The 20,091-nt window shown below is 54.0% G+C and overlaps 1 protein-coding gene across 1 annotated transcript; it reads right to left on the bottom strand.

Annotated features, from left to right (window-relative positions):
* Window positions 1-3,251: 3,251 nt before the first annotated feature.
* Window positions 3,252-13,534, bottom strand: ING4 (inhibitor of growth family member 4). The gene is made up of 8 exons (XM_075348319.1): window positions 13,389-13,534; window positions 11,587-11,658; window positions 9,550-9,716; window positions 9,278-9,392; window positions 7,807-7,915; window positions 7,468-7,612; window positions 7,012-7,073; window positions 3,252-5,850 (listed from the first exon to the last, which is right to left on the bottom strand). The coding sequence occupies exons 1-8, from the start codon at window positions 13,423-13,425 to the stop codon at window positions 5,811-5,813; spliced, it is 747 nt and encodes a 248-aa protein (XP_075204434.1). The 5' UTR covers window positions 13,426-13,534; the 3' UTR covers window positions 3,252-5,810.
* Between the last annotated feature and the right edge of the window lie 6,557 nt (window positions 13,535-20,091).

Genomic DNA, 20,091 nt, shown 5'->3' with positions numbered 1-20,091 from the left:
CGGGGTCATACATGCGGCACAGGCAGCATAATAAGCCTGTGTTTTGGCACCCCTGCCTTTCGTGGGCGCCATGCTATTATCTTCCCTGAGTAACACAATAGGGTATATAGCCAGAAATCAACTGTGCACCATACAGTGTAAAATATGTATACCATAAACATATAATGTTACACTACTGCACAATGGGGCTAGCACCACAGGTGCTGCTTACCACCCGCTTAAAGCGGTTGTGAGGCCACCAGAGTCCCTGCCTGAGTCTCCCAGACTTTGTCCCCCTCTGTAGCGTCCAAGGAGCTGACAGGAATGGCTGCCGGCGTCCTGAAGAGAGGTGGGAGCCGTGGGCGTGGCTCAGAAAGTGCGGGAGCTGGTGCCTGCACTGTGCACAGTGAGGGGAGTGGAGTATGCAAAGCATGCTCCAGCCCTCAGTGCTGCTCGTTCTGTGCAGCGTCCCGCCCTTCCCCTGCCTGTCAGGGCTGTGGGCGGGAGGAAAGGAAACTAGGCCGCAAAAAGCCGGGGACTCTAGTAATAAACGCGGCCGCCGTAAAAGCGCGGCCGGCGCTAAAGTCCCCGGCGCACTACAAGTCCCAGCCGCGCCGCAGTGTTTCCCTGGCAGCGGCGGTTAGTGCGGCAGTCCCTATACATAAACACACTCAGCAGCGCTGAGTGTGTAATGGCACATATTAACCCGGTCAGCGCCGCGGTCCCCGGTGCACTAGCACACCCAGCAATGCTGGAGTGTTGCTGTGCGCGGTCCCCACGAGGACACAGAGTACCTCCAAGTAGCAGGGCCATGTCCCTGAACGATACCCGGCTCCTATCCAGCAGTCTCCCAGGAGTTGTGGATAAAGCACGGTCTCAGTGCCTGGAGACCGATAGGATCCCACTTCACCAGAGCCCCGAGGGGGATGGGGAAGGAAAGCAGCATGTGGGCTCCAGCCTCCGTACCCGCAATGGATACCTCAACCTTAACTACACCGCCGACAAGAGTGGGGTGAGAAGGGAGCATGCTGGGGGCCCTATATGGGCCCACTTTTCTTCCATCCGATATAGTCAGCAGCTGCTGCTGACCAATCTGTGGAGCTGTGCGTGCGTGTCTGACCTCCTTCGCACAAAGCAAAAAACTGAGGAGCCCGTGGGAGCACGGGGGGTGTATAGGCAGAAGGGGAGGGGCTTAACACTTTTAAGTGTAATACTTTGTGCGGCCTCCGGAGGCATAGCCTATACACCCAATTGTCTGGGTCTCCCAATGGAGCGACAAAGAAATACATGGATTCTGCTCAATCCATCTGATCCATCCAATAGATACAATCTATTCTAAACTCTGCTGCCAGACTAATCCATTTCTCCCCCCGCTACTTCCCGACCTCGCCTCTCTGCCAATCCCTTCACTGGCTTCCCATTGCCAGACGCCTCCAGTTCAAAACACTAACCATGACCTACAAAGCCACCCACAACCTGTCTCCTACCTACATCTGTGACCTAGTCACCCAGTACCTACCTGCACGTAACCTCAGATCCTCACAAGATCTCCTTCTCTGCTCCTCTCTCATCTCCTCTTCCCAACATCGCATCCAAGATTTCTCCCGTGCCTCCCCCATACTCTGGAATGCCCTACCTCAGCATATCAGTCCCTCTTCTCCCTTGACAAGCTTTAAAAGGAACCTGAAGACCCACCTCTTCCGACAAGCCTACAACCTGCCGTAACCCTCAGTCTGATACAGCACCGCACAACCATCTCTACCCTCACCTACTGTATCCTCACCTATCCCTTGTAGACTGTGAGCCTCGCGGGCAGGGACCTCTCCTCCTGTAGACTGTGAGCCCTCGTGGGCAGGGTCCTCTCCTCCTGTAGACTGTGAGCCCTCGCAGGCAGGGTCCTCTCTCCTCCTGTAGACTGTGAGCCCTCGTGGGCAGGGACCTCTCCTCCTGTAGAATGTGAGCCCTTGTGGGCAGGGTTCTCTCCTCCTGTAGACTGTGAGCCCTCGTGGGCAGGGTCCTCTCTCCTCCTGTAGACTGTGAGCCCTCGTGGGCAGGGTCCTCTCTCCTCCTGTAGACTGTTAGCCCTCGTGGGCAGGATCCTCTCTCCTTCTGTAGACTGTGAGCCCTCGCGGGCAGTGTCCTCTCCTCCTGTAGACTATGAGCCCTCGCGGGCAGGGTCCTCTCCTCCTGCAGACTGTGAGCCCTCGCGGGCAGGGTCCTCACCTCCTGCAGACTGTGAGCCCTCGCGGGCAGGGACCTCTCCTCCTGTAGACTGTGAGCCCTCGCGGGCAGGGTCCTCTCCTCCTGTAGACTGTGAGCCCTCGCGGGCAGGGTCCTCTCCTCCTGCAGACTGTGAGCCCTCGCGGGCAGGGTCCTCTCCTCCTGTAGACTGTGAGCCCTCGCAGGCAGGGTCTTCTCCTCCTGTAGACTGTGAGCCCTCGTGGGCAGGAACCTCTCCTCCGGTAGACTGTGAGCCCTCGTGGGCAGGGACCTCTCCTCCTGTAGACTGTGAGCCCTCGTGGGCAGGGTCCTCTCCTCCTGTAGACTGTGAGCCCTCGCAGGCAGGGTCCTCTCCTCCTGTAGACTGTGAGCCCTCGCAGGCAGGGTCCTCTCCTCCTGCAGACTGTGAGCCCTCGCGGGCAGGGTCCTCTCCTCCTGCAGACTGTGAGCCCTCGCGGGCAGGGTCCTCTCCTCCTGCAGACTGTGAGCCCTCGCGGGCAGGGTCTTCTCCTCCTGTATACTGTGAGCCCTCGTGGGCAGGAACCTCTCCTCCTGTAGACTGTGAGCCCTCGTGGGCAGGGACCTCTCCTCCTGTAGACTGTGAGCCCTCGTGGGCAGGGACCTCTCCTCCTGTAGAATGTGAGCCCTTGTGGGCAGGGTCCTCTCCTCCTGTAGACTGTGAGCCCTCGCGGGCAGGGTCCTCTCCTCCTGTAGACTGTGAGCCCTCGCGGGCAGGGTCCTCTCCTCCTGCAGACTGTGAGCCCTCGCGGGCAGGGTCCTCTCCTCCTGTAGACTGTGAGCCCTCACGGGCAGGGTCCTCTCCTCCTGTACCAGTCTATACCTTGTATTGTTTATGATTATTGTACTTGTCCCTATTATGTATACCCCTTTTTACATGTAAAGCGCCATGGAATAAATGGCGCAATAATAAATGTTTATCGTGGTGTTTATGCTTCACGACGACAGATGCATCTTGCTGTGGATGGCATATAGTAGGTGACGGCGGCAGCCATCCTGCCCATGTCCTGAATGCAATAATAACACGACTCGGAGACGTTTACTATTAATTTATTCTTTCACTAATAAATCAGAAAATACATGACCAGTATTAGCTGTGGAGTAGGAGCAGTCGGGAGGTTATCGGGGGAGGAGGCGAAACCTCGCACCATCACAATGGCCCAAATCATTTACAAAAAAAAAAAAAAAAATAATATTAGTGTTTTGATGGTAAAAAGAGAATATGAACGGCAGAGAATAGTCCAGAATATTGAGCGCAGAAGTCTTCAGGCTTGGGATAAATAATGCCGCCTCTCCGACACCGATGGATGCACCCACGCGCTGATGAGCAGACGCCGGGTTATGGGATGATTGACACTTGTAAACTCTGGGATTAAAAATTTTCAGTAAAAAAGGAAGACGAAGAACTCAGCACCAAAATGGAGTAGTGGAAAAGGCAGGGACCCTACGGAGAGAACATTAGGCTGATACCATGAGATGGGGAAGGGGGGGGGTAAGGGGGCGACTTCTGAGAAGAAACAAGTGAACTATGGGGTGATAGTCAGGGAACATTTACTTCCGTACAAACTTCCCCTCTTAATGATCAGGCAGAGCGCTCCTTAATCGCTCTGCCCCATCACTGTGTGGTCACACAGTACCATAATTCTCCTTCTATTCCTTCTCTGCGATCATCTCTATAATCAGTGCAGGGAGGAAACATAGTGGAGCCGTCTGTCAAGACAACACTCGGGCCCCAAGGATGTAGCATTAACCCTGGACAGCCCAACCAGTGATCTTAGAGTTAACTATTTCAGTGCCCTAGTCTACCATAGATCCAAAAACGTCAGTACGCATTTCATTTTTTTTTTGGGAAAAGCCCTATGACACCTTCATTGCCCCAGACCGCTAGGGATCCAGACACGAGCCCCCTTCACTGCCACCATGAATACTGGAATTTACCCTTTTACTTTTGTAGACCACCAATAATATTGCCATTAACCCTTTAACTTCCCTACGTTATTGCTATACATCTCCTGGCATTTATCCCCTCCAGTGCCCATCCGGGGTACAGGCAGTAGATTACTATTTTCCTGGACTGTGTGACCCTGTATATCTGGCTACAGGACTGCTGATTATTGGAGCCCTTGTACCTTAATATTTTTTTTTCCCCCATGCACCCTGTTCAGGTCTGTCTGCATCCGGTCTGTGACCAGCTACAAGGATGTAAAGGGATTACTGGAATGGACTTGGTAAGTATCGAGGTGGAGGTGATTAAAATAAAGGCTGAAGTCCGGGAAAGGGCAGGCGGCCAGAGGCCCGGGAAAGGGCAGGCGGCCACAGGCCCGGGAAAGGGCAGGAGGCCACAGGCCCGGGAAAGGGCAGGAGGCCACAGGCCCGGGAAAGGGCAGGAGGCCACAGGCCCGGGAAAGGGCAGGAGGCCACAGGCCCGGGAAAGGGCAGGAGGCCACAGGCCCGGGAAAGGGCAGGAGGCCACAGGCCCGGGAAAGGGCAGGAGGCCACAGGCCCGGGAAAGGGCAGGAGGCCACAGGCCCGGGAAAGGGCAGGAGGCCACAGGCCCGGGAAAGGGCAGGAGGCCACAGGCCCGGGAAAGGGCAGGAGGCCACAGGCCCGGGAAAGGGCAGGAGGCCACAGGCCCGGGAAAGGGCAGGAGGCCACAGGCCCGGGAAAGGGCAGGAGGCCACAGGCCCGGGAAAGGGCAGGAGGCCACAGGCCCGGGAAAGGGCAGGAGGCCACAGGCCCGGGAAAGGGCAGGAGGCCACAGGCCCGGGAAAGGGCAGGAGGCCACAGGCCCGGGAAAGGGCAGGAGGCCACAGGCCCGGGAAAGGGCAGGAGGCCACAGGCCCGGGAAAGGGCAGGCGGCCAGAGGCCCGGGAAAGGGCAGGCGGCCAGAGGCCCGGGAAAGGGCAGGCGGCCAGAGGCCCGGGAAAGGGCAGGCGGCCAGAGGCCCGGGAAAGGGCAGGCGGCCAGAGGCCCGGGAAAGGGCAGGAGGCCAGAGGCCCGGGAAAGGGCAGGAGGCCAGAGGCCCGGGAAAGGGCAGGAGGCCAGAGGAAGTTTAAGGACTGACGTCCGGCTGGAGGCATATGAAAGGACAGGTGATATTTGCAGGCAAGAGGTAACATATTTGGCACCCGTTAGTTCTGTAGTGTTTTACTTTTAAAATTAGAGTATGAAAAAATTAAAAAACAAGCTGATAATGGGGCAGGAACGCAGATGCCGAACACTGTCCGGAGGTAGTTCATATATCAATAGTAAGAAGAGAGGAGGCGATAACCGTCAGGGATGTAGAGACGTTACCTAGCAGGGGGAATCAGACGTCTGAAAGCCAAAGAAGGGACGAGACAGGACCCAGCGTGAAAGGTTTGCAGAATGACAAGGCCGAGGGCGCACTTACAGGGGTATAGTGACCCTCCAGCTGTCATGTCAAATGCTGTGTTCCCCCCTCATGCACAGCAATACACCAGCACCTGGAGATAACGTCTAATACTGTCAGTGACATGTAATTGTCCTCTCAAGGTATAGAAAATAAAGCAGGTAGCACCCGCTCCCGTCCAGTCGCTGCACTCTCGCCACAGGGAGCCTCTTTGCGGAGCACCTTATTTCTTCTTCCTCTCCTGAGAGCAGCGGGGGCAGTACCTGCAGCAAAAAGACACAAAAGACAATAAGACGCGGCATAAATAAAGTCAGGAGTAGAAGAGAAAGCCATGCAAAGAGATAGACGACCGGGTCTGAGAGCGATGGTAAAGAAGAAAGGCAAAGTGCTGGCACCGGAGAGGACTAACAAAAACAACATAGGCACACTGGTAAAGGGCAACGAGAAGGAAGAGCAAGGAAAGAAAGTGGAGTGTAATAAGGAGGAGTGAGGAAGAGCAAGGACAGAGTGGTGGCAATGAGAAGAAGGAAGAGTGGTGAGGACAGAGAGTGGTGGCAATGAGAAGAAGGAAGAGTGGTGAGGACAGCGAGTGGTGGCAATGAGAAGAAGGAAGAGTGGTGAGGACAGCGAGTGGTGGCAATGAGAAGAAGGAAGAGTGGGGAGGACAGAGAGTGGGGAGGACAGAGAGTGGGGAGGACAGAGAGTGGGGAGGACAGAGAGTGGGGAGGACAGAGAGTGGGGAGGACAGAGAGTGGGGAGGACAGAGAGTGGGGAGGACAGAGAGTGGGGAGGACAGAGAGTGGGGAGGACAGAGAGTGGGGAGGACAGAGAGTGGGGAGGACAGAGAGTGGGGAGGACAGAGAGTGGGGAGGACAGAGAGTGGGGAGGACAGAGAGTGGGGAGGACAGAGAGTGGGGAGGACAGAGAGTGGGGAGGACAGAGAGTGGGGAGGACAGAGAGTGGGGAGGACAGAGTGGTGGCAACGAGAAGGAGGAGTAGTGAGGACAGAGTGGTGGCAACGAGAAGGAGCAGTGAGTAAGAGGCACAGAAGAAAAGTGAATGCAGAGATGAAAAGGCAAAAAATATACAAGTGGCAGTGATGGTGAGCAAGAAAGTTCAAAACAAAGAAGTGGCAAGGAGGAAAAGCAAGGGACAAGAGGAGGCACGAGCAGCGACTAACCAAGGTAAAAAGGGGGATTAAAGAGGATCAACCACCCTAATGATGTGGCATAAAGAAGTGCAAGCAGCGAGCTGATGGCACTGAAGACAAGAAAGAAAAACGAAGACATATGACAGAGGAGCAAGCAGAAATGTGGCAAGAAGAATGCGAAAGCACTAGAATGGAGCATGTAGTGAAAGCCACGAAGATAAGGCACAAAAGGCGAGTACATGGATATTGTGTCACGCAGGATTGACCCACTCACCATTTTCCACGTGGTTTTGTAGCCAGACCGACACAGGCAAAATGAAACCATTCGATGGAGCACTGGGGAAACAAAAGCAGAAGCACATAGGGATGAATGTACAGGACTCTAACGTCAGAGTGTGAGTAGGACAGCAGATTCATCTCTGAGAATTGGGCAACTGGCAGCCATTGGGTGCTCACCGTAGTGTCACCGGCTCCAGTGTGTACAGGACACTCCGGTGCCATAAATTCACCAAATCTGGGAACGAGGGTCCCATGACACCCAAATGTAGCACAGAGATGTCCACACCTGGTATAGTGGACAGCCGTCCCCACATCGTGCAGCCCTCGGATAGAGTGGAGGGTCTCACGTTCTGCCCCCCCGGGACTTCTGACAATCCTCTGTGGTCACTTCCTCTACGGGTCCGTTCTGTGGCATTAATTACACCTCTAAAGAGTCAACGTTGGCACTTACATCTGGATTGTCGCAACCGATCATCTCTCCATAGGACACCTGGTGGCACAGGCAGTACGTGGGCTCGTTGGGGTCCACGGGCATGTCCAAAACATCAGAAGGGTGCACTTTCCCAAAATTAGTAGCAGGAGCGCCGTATTCTGCCCTGGAAAGTAATAAGGATCAGAATGACTGCTAAGGATTTTACAAACATCTGCACTTCCCTATAAATATGTATTGCAGGGATACGTGTCCTCTCCTCTGGGCTGTGTGTACTGCCGTAAATTAACCCCAAAAAGGGGGATCCTGGAGATCGGCTTCAGCCCACCCATATTACTCCCCAAATTCCAGATCACTCACGTCTGAACCAATTTGATCTTTTTCTGTCCGCTCTTTGCCGTCTCGTCGTCCGAATTCTTCACCTTTGACCTGACCTTCGGGGCTTTCTTCTCCTTCTGACCTCTGCCTTCTGCAGGAAGGATAATCAGAGTGTTATCCTAATGTTGGGGCAGAAACAGAAGGGGTGAGGGGACAAATCTGAAGATTAGAAAAAAAAAAAAAAAAAGAAGGGGCGATTTACTGAGAACGGTTATCGTTTACTAATGTGAGAATGTCCCACGGAGGAAGCCAGAGCCGAAGATCGCCATCCAGGGTAAGGAAGGATCTACAGCTGCAGGAGGCCACCACCAGGACGGAGAGACAAGCTCTGCCCACACACCGCCCTAGGAGCCCCGTCTGTCAGACACTGATGACATATATTGACGATATGCCAGAAATGTATTTAGCTTACAGCCTCTGATGCTCCAGAGCTGCATTCATAATTCTGCAACTTCACAGGCAGAATCTTGAGTGCAGCTCTGAAGTATAATACAAGATGTAACTCAGGATCAGTAATGTAATGTATGCACACAGTGACTGCACCAGCAGAATAGTGAGTGCAGCTCTGGAGTATAATCCGGAGGTAACTCATGATTAGTACAGGATCAGTAATGCACGTACACAGTGACTGCACCAGCAGAATAGTGAGTGCACCTCTGGAGTATAATACAGGATGTAACTCAGGATCAGTAATGTAATGTATGCACACAGTGACTGCACCAGCAGAATAGTGACTGCAGCTCTGGAGTATAATCCGGAGGTAACTCAGGATTAGTACAGGATCAGTAATGCATGTACACAGTGACTGCACCAGCAAAATAGTGAGTGCACCTCTGGAGTATAATACAGGATGTAACTGAAGATCAGTACAGGATAAGTAATGTAATGTATGTACACAGTGACTGCATCAGCAGAATAGTGAGTACAGCTCTGGGGTATAATACAGGAGGTAACTCAGGATCAGTAATGTAATGTATGTACACAGTGACTGCATCAGCAGAATAGTGACTGCAGCTCTGGAGTATAATCCGGAGGTAACTCAGGATTAGTACAGGATCAGTAATGCATGTACACAGTGACTGCACCAGCAGAATAGTGAGTGCAGCTCTGGAGTATAATACAGGATGTAACTGAAGATCAGTACAGGATAAGTAATGTAATGTATGTACACAGTGACTGCATCAGCAGAATAGTGAGCGCAGCTCTGGAGTATAATACAGGATGTAACTCAGGATCAGTAATGTATGTACACAGTGACTGCACCAGCAGAATAGTGAGTGCAGCTCTGGAGTATAATACAGGAGGTAACTCAGGATCAGTACAGCATAAATATATATGGAATTAACACCAGGATTAAACATTTATATGTAGATGACATGTTTATATAAATTGTACAATGTTTTTTTTCCCCAGGGGCAGAAATCCTAAATGCCCAGATAAGTCGTCTCCTCACTCTTTTTGCCTTTGCTGGAGCAGCTGTCGTAGTCACTGGACTCGATGTGCTTCTCTTTCAGATCAGCTTCAAAGCGAGCGAGGTCCGTGTCCAGCCTCCGGATGTGTTTGTCCACCTGGAAGGGAACATCGTATGTAATCACCAAAATCATTAGAGGTGGCCGCACTCGCTCCATGGGTTGTGGATGGTGCTACAATGTGATCTGGTGATCAGTCCGATCTGCCCGCTGGGGTCACTGTGCGATGGCAGATTATTGGGGAAACGTCGCTCACCATCTCGTACGTCTGCATGGCCAGCTGCACTTTGTCGTCACCGTACTCCTTGCACTTGCTGTACGCCTCCTGCACTTGTCTGAGGAGCTGCAGCTTCTCCTCGGAGCTCAGAGTGCGGGCGTTGCTCATATACTGACAGGACAGGCGATCTATGTGACACTTCAGATCTTGAGGGAACAAACCAAGGAAATATATTAAGAAAAAAAAAAAAAGCGCCTATACATTTACCACTGACGTCTTCTGCTACTTAAAGGGGTTTATTTTAGGATTAGATTTTTGCTGGACTGTCTTTAGCACCAGATTAAGGGGGTATTCCGACTCTCCTCACTTCCACATTGGAGTGGGGCCGGCGACGTCCGCCGTTACTAGCCAGGTGGCATGTGTGAATGGCAGGTATTGATAGTCGTGACTACCACATCTGCAGGTGAATGGAGTCGGTGGTGAAGTGAGCAGAGCCGGAAAAGTCCTTTAAGGGTCTCTCCACACAGAGCAGGTTTAACTACTGTGATCCATGTCCACCCTGAGAATGTGGGCGCCTGCACGAGCCGGGCCCCGCTACTACGGAAGATACAGAAACAGCGAGGACGTGCCCCGGCTTTCATCATTCTCCCCAGTGACCTGGAGCCCAAACATTCCCTGCACCTCAAGGAGGGATCCCCCCTGCAGTGCCCTCATCTCCCCTCGCATCCCTTCCCGTATATAGCTCCTTCCCTTCCATCCCCACCTCGAGCACCCCGCCGCATTCCCCCATCCCCACCTCGAGCACCCCGCCGCATTCCCCCATCCCCACCTCGAGCACCCCGCCGCATTCCCCCATCCCCACCTCGAGCACCCCGCCGCATTCCCCCATCCCCACCTCGAGCACCCCGCCGCATTCCCCCATCCCCACCTCGAGCACCCCGCCGCATTCCCCCATCCCCACCTCGAGCACCCCGCCGCATTCCCCCATCCCCACCTCGAGCACCCCGCCGCATTCCCCCATCCCCACCTCGAGCACCCCGCCGCATTCCCCCATCCCCACCTCGAGCACCCCGCCGCATTCCCCCATCCCCACCTCGACCACCCCGCCGCATTCCCCCATCCCCACCTCGAGCACCCCGCCGCATCCCCCCCATCCCCACCTCGAGCACCCCGCCGCATCCCTCCCCTTCCCGAGCACCCCGCCGCATCCCCCCATCCCCACCTCGAGCACCCCGCCGCATCCCCCCCATCCCCACCTCGAGCACCCCGCCGCATTCCCCCATCCCCACCTCGAGCACCCCGCCGCATCCCTCCCCTTCCCGAGCACCCCGCCGCATCCCCCCATCCCCACCTCGAGCACCCCGCCGCATCCCCCCCATCCCCACCTCGAGCACCCCGCCGCATTCCCCCATCCCCACCTCGAGCACCCCGCCGCATCCCCGCATCCCCCCATCCCCACCTCGAGCACCCCGCCACATCCCCACCTCGAGCACCGCAGCATCCCTCCCCTCCCCTCCCGAGCACCCCGCAGCATCCCTCCCTCCCCTCCCGAGCACCCCGCAGCATCCCTCCCTCCCCTCCCGAGCACCCCACAGCATCCCTCCCTCCCCTCCCGAGCACCCCGCAGCATCCCTCCCTCCCCTCCCGAGCACCCCGCAGCATCCCTCCCTCCCCTCCCGAGCACCCCGCAGCATCCCTCCCTCCCCTCCCGAGCACCCCGCAGCATCCCTCCCTCCCCTCCCGAGCACCCCGCAGCATCCCTCCCCTCCCGAGCACCCCGCAGCATCCCCCCCTCCCCTCCCGAGCACGACGCAGCATCCCTCCCCTCCCGAGCACCCCGCAGCATCCCCCCATCCCCACCTCGAGCACCCCTCCCCTTCCCGAGCACCCCGCCGCATCCCTCCCCTTCCCGAGCACCCCGCCGCATCCCTCCCCTTCCCGAGCACCCCGCCACATCCGCCACCCCCCCGAGCACCATGCTGCATCCTCTTCCCATATACACCTAGAGCACCCTGCTGCATACTCTTGGCATATACCCCTCGCACCCTCCTGTATATGGCTCCACTCCGCACTCACCTTCTGTTCTCTGATCCAGATCTCTCATCAGCTGGAAGTTTCTCTGCAGTTCAAACGGCAAATTTTCTATACCTGGGAGAAAAACGATCCCATTACTGACATAATGCTCCGTGTGGAATCTGCACCATGTACAAGATCTCCGATTGCTGTAAGTGAATAGGAGCCGCCGCACAGGACTCGCCTTCACAGCGATGGATCATTAGGAAATCCTCCCCGACCCTCGCCCCCCTTTCCCTGCACAGGCCGGTCCCGCCACGGCTCTTCTTATTCTGTCTCATTACTTGGTGTCTGTAGTTTTCTGTTCAGTCCCCAGGAGAACGGTCACAAAGCGTCACCCGCCCCCTGTGCCCCCCGCAACCAGACTGTGCCCTAAAATTACTGCCAGCACCAGGACACCGTGCCGTTAGTTCTAGCTGCCCAAATATCGCACCCTGTACCTGAATTGAGCCCTATAACTTGTACTAACTTTTTAGGATAGCACCCCGACCTGTGCCAGGCCTGTATACTGCCCCCCTGACCTGTGCCAGGCCTGTATACCACCCCCCCGACCTGTGCCAAGCCTGTATACCACCCCCCCAACCTGTGCCAGGCCTGTATACCACCCCCCCAACCTGTGCCAGGCCTGTATACCGCCCCCCCGACCTGTGCCAGGCCTGTATACTGCCCCCCCTGACCTGTGCCAAGCCTGTATACTGCCTCCCCTGACCTGTGCCAAGCCTGTATACCGCCCCCCCCGACCTGTGCCAACCCTGTATACCGCCCCCCCGACCTGTGCCAACCCTGTATACCGCCCCCCCCCGACCTGTGCCAACCCTGTATACCGCCCCCCCGACCTGTGCCAACCCTGTATACCACCCCCCCAACCTGTGCCAACCCTGTATACCACCCCCCCAACCTGTGCCAACCCTGTATACCGCCCCCCGACCTGTGCCAACCCTGTATACCACCCCCCGACCTGTGCCAACCCTGTACACCGCCTCCCCCGACCTGTGCCAACCCTGTACACCGCCTCCCCCGACCTGTGCCAACCCTGTACACCGCCTCCCCCGACCTGTGCCAACCCTGTATACCGCCTCCCCCGACCTGTGCCAACCCTGTACACCGCCTCCCCCGACCTGTGCCAACCCTGTATACCGCCCCCCGACCTGTGCCAGTCCTATATACCGCCCCCCGACCTGTGCCAGTCCTATATACCGCCCCCCGACCTGTGCCAGTCCTATATACCGCCCCCCGACCTGTGCCAGTCCTATATACCGCCCCCTGACCTGTGCCAGGCCTGTATACTGCACCCCCCGACCTGTGCCAGTCCTGTATACTGCACCCCCCGACCTGTGCCAGCCCTGTATACCGCCTCCCCCGACCTGTGCCAACCCTGTACACCGCCTCCCCCGACCTGTGCCAACCCTGTACACCGCCTCCCCCGACCTGTGCCAACCCTGTATACCGCCTCCCCCGACCTGTGCCAACCCTGTATACCGCCCCCCGACCTGTGCCAACCCTGTATACCGCCTCCCCCGACCTGTGCCAACCCTGTATACCGCCTCCCCCGACCTGTGCCAGTCCTATATACTGCCCCCTGACCTGTGCCAGGCCTGTATACTGCACCCCCCCCGACCTGTGCCAGTCCTGTATATTGCACCCCCCGACCTGTGCCAGTCCTGTATACTGCACCCCCCGACCTGTGCCAGCCCTGTATACTCCACCACCCCCCGACCTGTGCCAGTCCTGCATACTACCCCTCTAGAACATCACCCCTCTTTCCGCACCTCCTTCCCCTCCCGGTCCCGCTCCGCATCACTCACTGTCTAAATAATGCTCCAGGTACATGCCAGCCGCCATCTTGAGCGACAAAGCGCCAACTTCCGCCGACCAGATAGGACCCTACGGTGTTTCTCCTGTCGCCATCTTGTCGGGGCACAACGCAACATCCCCCCTTCATCCTTTGTGTGGTACCTGCGGCGCTGCGGACACTAGAGGCCGCGAAAAGCGCTCTGTTTGTGTCTCCAGGCCTGGAGGACCGGCGCCATCTTGGCGGAGCCCGGGGTCTGTTCTATGATGATGAACTGAGATCTAATAGGAAAGATGGAAAGTTCCCAGAGACAGAAACACTGTCAGCGGCCATATCTCAGTGCTGCGTGTCTGTGCTGCGACTTGAGGTTCTTTTATCTACCCATCTATGCAATTATTTATCTATACAAAACAATCAACCTTTGTTATCTCTTACATTTTCTCTTATCTGTCTAATATCCATCAATTATCCTTCCATGTGTAATCTATCTCATATCATCTCTCCATTTTTATTTACATTTTATATTTTCTATCTATATTATCTTTTTCTCCCTCCATCTAATATCTCTCTTATATCTGGATAATATCTATTTTTCTCATATGTATCTAATGTCATAATAAGGTTTCAGACGTCCGTGTTTCAGGTACGTGTGACGTCCGTGTTTCAGGTACGTGTGACGTCCGTGTTTCAGGTAACGTGTGACGTCCGTGTTTCAGGTACGTGTGACGTCCGTGTTTCACGTACGTGTGACGTCCGTGTTTCACGTACGTGTGACGTCCGTGTTTCAGGTACGTGTGACGTCCGTGTTTCAGGTACGCGTGACGTCCGTGTTTCAGGTACGCGTGACGTCCGTGTTTCAGGTACGTGTGACGTCCGTGTTTCAGGTACGCGTGACGTCCGTGTTTCAGGTAACGTGTGACGTCCGTGTTTCAGGTACGTGTGACGTCCGTGTTTCACGTACGTGTGACGTCCGTGTTTCAGGTACGTGTGACGTCCGTGTTTCAGGTACGTGTGACGTCCGTGTTTCAGGTACGTGTGACGTCCGTGTTTCACGTACGTGTGACGTCCGTTTTTAACAGGGATGCCACATGTAGCCATGTTATTCTTTGGAGTTACGCACACGGCCGTGTGACCTCCCCCGTGGCCCCGCACGCACATGTGACGCCCTGACAAAATCAGGGTGTCACAGATAACTGCACCCCTCTACTGGTACAGAATTCTCTCCTCCCTGGCCTTCCAACACAACCCCACACAGGTACATACACCAGCCACAAAAGCTTATTCCCCCCCCCCGGACAATAGGGACACACCAGTGGGCGGGGCCAGGCAGATGGTGACGCCCAGGCCACCTAGGGGTTCTGAGGTGTCACGGGGAGGGAACAAGTCAGACAGAACGAGTAGACAGTGAAAGTGAGAGGAGTGGAGTGGAGTGGTAGTCAGGGGTTGTAGCTCCCGGACTACCGGACTACCTGAGCTGACTAGGTGGCAGACGGCAGATCAGGGCCACAGGCGACGGAGATCCGGTCGCGGGAGACCTTAAGTGGACCGCGGCAGGGTTGTAGCCCGCCAGTGCCGACAGCGGCAGTCCGGTCCGGAGGCCGTGCACAGTCGGGGTACCTGGACCCTAGGGCAAGGACAGCTTCAAGCACCTTGTCAATTAGCCAGCAGGGGACAAGATTCCACGTCTTGTCCCACGAGAAGCCCAGAGAGCGAGACAGAAGCCCAACGCGGGGGATAGGGTGTCTGCAAGTGCCTGCAAAAATCCAAAGGGTCAGATCTCGCGGGCCACAGATCCCACAGAAAAGTCACCAGGAGTGGACTTCCCCGTTTCATGCGGACTAGTCAACACACAAGAGAATAACATAGAAGTGCTGGAGGAAGGGCCCCTGTCCTGTCAACCGGTGTGCGGGACCCGAGCACACCCCTCCGGAGGCTACCGGTATCCGGCACTTGGTTTACTATCTGGACTCTGTGTGACTTTATTCAAACAGTGAGTACACCGGTATCATCCGGTCCAGCCCTGCAGATTGCGTCCCAGCATATCACCTACACCTGGGCCTCGGGACAACACCTACCCTACCCGTGGAGGGGATACCATCCTGCTACCCCGCTCCATCAGCCCCGGGTGCCCCATACCAAGGCAGCGGCGATGTCACCAACAATCACCGCAACCCACGGGTGGCGTCACTGACAAACTCTCCCCTGTAAATAACCCCTTTTATTTTGTTGTGGGCAATGGACGGCTGCACAAGCCCCGGGTCCGGCTGCCACTCAAGCCACAGAAATGATCCCAGATCCGAGCGTTCTGAGCAGCCCCCTGCCGTGGTCTGTCCCCCGCCCGCAACACACACATGGAGACATGTCCGTTTTTTTCTCCGGTGTCACATGTATCTCTCACTGATGTGGTCCGTGTGACATCAGTGTGACACGTACCAGAGAAAACACGGGTCTGTGAAATAAAAAGATTTTCTATATTCACCTGTATCCAGCACTGCTGCTTCTGACCCCTGCTAGTTATACTCATTGAATATGCACTGCACCTCGGACCTGGAAGCCGGAACATCGCCGGGGACAGGTGAGTATCCAACAAGCAGTGTGTGCGCAGTGATGTCTAGGAGGTCATCAGAGTTCCCAATGAACTCTGATGAACCCGTGAAGTCACCGTCGTGACACCCGCTGTAGCACAGGTGTCGTGGGGAGTGTTATCAGGAGGTCATCAGAGTTCATTGGGAACTCCAATCACCTCCTGGACGTCACTGCACACACACACTGCTTGCTGGATACTCACCTGTCACCGGCGATACTGTCCCCGGCGATGATGTATCCAGCGATGCGGTCCCTGGCGTTGCTGTCCCTGCGATGCGGTCCCCGGCGATGATGTATCCAGCGATGCGGTCCCTGGCGTTGCTGTCCCTGCGATGCTCCTGCTTCCAGGTCCGAAGTGCAGTTAATATTCAATTAGCATAATGAGCGAGGGTCAGAAGCAAGAGACAGCAGAGCTAAAGAAACAGCGCTGGATACAGGTGAGTATAGAAAATCTTTTTATGTCAAAGACATGAGTTTTCTCCAGTACGTGTCACACTGATGTCACATGTATGCAAACACAGAGGTCACACGTGTGCGTTACACACATATGACCATACACATGCGTGTGGCTTGTACCTGATTAAACAAGGATGTCTGAAACTGGCCTAAATATCTATGTTTTGCCTACACGTTTATTTCTTTTATGTGTATTGGAACAACATAAAAAAAAGACAAATTAGACATAAATTCACACAAAACTCCAAAAACAGCAGCACAAAATTGTTGGCACCTTTCCAAACTTGTGGGTAAATAACTTTGTTTCAAGCAGGTGATGTTTGTTCAAACTCACCTGTGGCAAGTAACAGGTGTGGGCAATAAGAAAATCACACAGAAGAAAAGATGACCCAATATTTGCATTTTGTGTGCATGGAGAACATAACGAGGAGAAGAGAACTGTCTAAAGACTTGAGAACCCAAATTAATGAGAAATATTAACAATCTCAAGGTTACAAGTCCATCTCCAGAGATCTTGATGTTCCTTTGTCCATAGAACATAACATAATCAAGAAGTTTACAACCCAAAGCCCTGTATCTAATCTCCCAGGAAAAATTGATGAAAGGTTGTAACATGGGATAGACTGGATGGTGGATAAGCCACCCCAAAGAAATTCAAGCCGTCCTGCAGGCTCAGGGAGCATCAGTGTCAGAGAGAATTACCCATTCACATCTGTATGAAACACTATGGAGGAGACCCAGGAAGACCACACTGCTGACACAGAGACATAAAAAAGCAGTTTACCAAAATGTACATGAGTAACCAAATCCTTCTGGGAAAGCGTCTTGTGTACAGATAAGACCAAGATAGAGCTTTTTTGGTAAAGCACATCATTCTACTGTTTACCGAAAACAGAATGAGGCCTTCAGAGTAAAGAACACAGCACCTACAGTCAGGTATGGTGGAGGTCAGAGATGTTTTAGGTTGTTTTGCTTCCTTTGGAACTGGTTGCGGTGACTGTGTGCAAGACGTTATGAAGTCTGAAGATTACCAAAAGAATTTGGGTGGCAATGTACTGCCCAGTGTCAGAAAGCTGAGTTTGTGTCCTAGGTCTCTCATCTGTCTAATCTCTCTTTATACATCTACCGTGTTTCCCCGAAAGTAGGACCCCCCCGAAAGTAAGGCAGGGTGGGGGTTTCGGGGGGGGTCCGCCAATGTAGGGCACCCCCCGATTGTAAGGCAGGGTAGCGGGGAGCCCGGGAATGTAAAACCGCCTATGGGTGGTGGTCGCGGCGTAATGTAATGTAAGGCCGCATATCTCACCGGCCTGCGGCGCGTCCCGGGTCACCGCTCTTCCTGCTCGCAGCTGATTGGCCGATCAGCCTGTAAGTCACAGGCTCCCTGCTGGCCATCAGCTCGAGCTGTGATTGGCCAGTCAGCCGGCTCGCAGCTGATTGGCCGAATCAGCCGCGACGTCACCGCCTGCAGGCGCTCGCTCCGATTGGTCCAGCGTCCCCGGCGTCAGATACGTCAGCCCGGCACCGCAGAGGAGATCGAAGGAAAGTAACGGTAAGTTCCGAAACTCTCTCTGTGTGTGTGTGTGTGTGTGTGTGTGTGTGTGTGTGTGTGTACGGTATGTGTACGGTATGTGTACGGTATGTGTATGGGTGCCATATGGGGCTGTATGTGTCAGTGTGTGTGTGTGTGTACGGTACCGTTACGATATGTGTGTGGGTGCCGTGTGGGGCTGTACCGGTACCGTATGTGTCAGTGTGTGTGGTGGCAGAGTGGGGGGCAGAACCACTGTATGGGAAAGCTGCAGGGGGGAGGATGGGGTGGATGCCGGATTATGAAACAATGGGGAGGCTGCAGGGGGGAGGATGGGGTGGATGCCGGATTATGAAACAATGGGGAGGCTGCAGGGGGGAGGATGGGGTGGATGCCGGATTATGAAACAATGGGGAGGCTGCAGGGGGGAGGATGGGGTAGTTGTCATTTTTTTCCAATGTAAGGCCTCCCCCGAAAGTAAGGCAGGGTGGGACTTTTGGGGGTAAAATTAATGTAAGACAGGGCCTTACTTTCGGGGAAACACGGTATTAATCTAATATCTATTTTCCTCTGTATGTGATATCTGTCAATCAACCTTTTATGGCTTACACCTATATCTATCTGTCCATCCATCTTCTAATTACATTTATATCTGTTATCCATGAATCACTCTCGTATCTAACATCTTCCTATTGATCTATGGCCAGGTTCATCAGTCTCTTCCTCGATGGCAGCTCACGGCCTGAGCGATTTATCCCGGGAATACTGCGCGCTGTCAGTCACTATGGCGCGTTACAATTTCCTTGACCATGCTCTTTTTACTGATCATTGTCAAGGCAGAAAACCTGTCATTAGGATTTATCACCATAAAGTAATTACGCGGCCATATTGGCGCTGTGATGCTGATTAAACGGATATCTGCGGAGGATGAATCCGATCTTTGGTTGCTGAACAATCTTAAGTTTTCATGATGTCGTCATTTGTTCATCGGGGTGGGACTTTAGGGGTCTTCTTCTCCACCCCTCCGCTGTTTCTTCTACAGATCCACTAATTATACAGTGACCTGCCTCCTTTTTGAAATTGTGCGCTGCCGCCATGATTGTGGTGGGCGGTGTGTGCGCAGTGTTTGATTCTGCGGGCGGTCTGCAGGTCTTTAATAAAATGATGCCATTTTATTGAAGCCCATGCCAATTGTGATGCTACAGATGGTCTTCAATAAAATGTCACCGGAGGCAGCGCACGTGCAGATCAAAATTTCGGCTTAATGAAGGGGTTGCCGAGCTGAAATCTTGGTCTGTACATCCAGCGCCATTTTATTGAAGACCATATTCAATGAGATTCTACAGACGGTCTTCAGTAAAATGTCACCGTAGGCAGCGCATGTGCAGATCAAGATTTCAGCTTAATGAAGGGGTTGCCAAGCTGAAATCTTGGTCTGTGCATCCAGCACCATTTTATTGAAGACAATATTCAATAAGATTCTATAGACGGTCTTCAGTAAAACGTCACTGGAGGCAGCGCATGCGCAGATCAAGATTTCGGCTTAATGAAGAGGTCGCTGAGCTGAAATCTTGATCTGTGCATCTGGCGCCAGTTTATTGAAGACCATACTCAATGAGATTCTACAGACAGTGTTTAATAAAACGTTGCGGGATGCGGCGAATGCGCAGATCAAGATTTCAGCTTAATGAAGGGGTTGCCAAGCTGAAATCTTGGTCTGTGCATCCAGCACCATTTTATTGAAGACAATATTCAATGAGATTCTACAGACTGTCTTCAATAAAATGTCGCCAGAGGCGACGTATGCGCAGACCGACATTTTGGCTTAATGAAGAGGTCGTTGAGTTGAAATCTTGGTCTGCGCATCCGGCGCCATTTTATTGAAGACCTCCAGAATTACATTGTGCATGAGCTGCCCACCACAATCATGGTGGCTGCCGAAATTTTTAAAAAGGAAGAAGGTTACTGAATAATCAGTGATCTGTAGAAGAAAGAGAGGAGACAGGTGGCGAACAAGACCCCCAAGTCCCTCCCTGATGCACAGAAGACGTCATTATGAAAATTTAGAGGAAGATTATTCAGCAGCCACAGATCAGATTCCTTCACCGCAGGTGTCCATTTAATCAGGATCACAGCGCCATTGTGG

The sequence above is a fragment of the Anomaloglossus baeobatrachus genome, chromosome 5 (genome assembly GCF_048569485.1).
Source record: "Anomaloglossus baeobatrachus isolate aAnoBae1 chromosome 5, aAnoBae1.hap1, whole genome shotgun sequence".
Lineage (NCBI taxonomy): Eukaryota > Metazoa > Chordata > Amphibia > Anura > Aromobatidae > Anomaloglossus > Anomaloglossus baeobatrachus.
Note: the sequence above shows the minus strand (reverse complement) of the source record. Positions and strands in the feature narration are given on the sequence as shown.

What these genes read in the sequence shown, in the direction of transcription:
- ING4 (XM_075348319.1), bottom strand. Translation starts at nt 13,425, where the DNA reads ATGGCGGCTGGCATGTACCTGGAGCATTATTTAGACA. An exon ending in CCTGGAGCATTATTTAGACA is followed by an intron (nt 11,659 to 13,388) that starts GTGAGTGATGCG and finishes TTTTTCTCCCAG; the next exon opens with GTATAGAAAATTTGCCGTTT. An exon ending in CCATGCAGACGTACGAGATG is followed by an intron (nt 9,393 to 9,549) that starts GTGAGCGACGTT and finishes GTTCCCTTCCAG; the next exon opens with GTGGACAAACACATCCGGAG.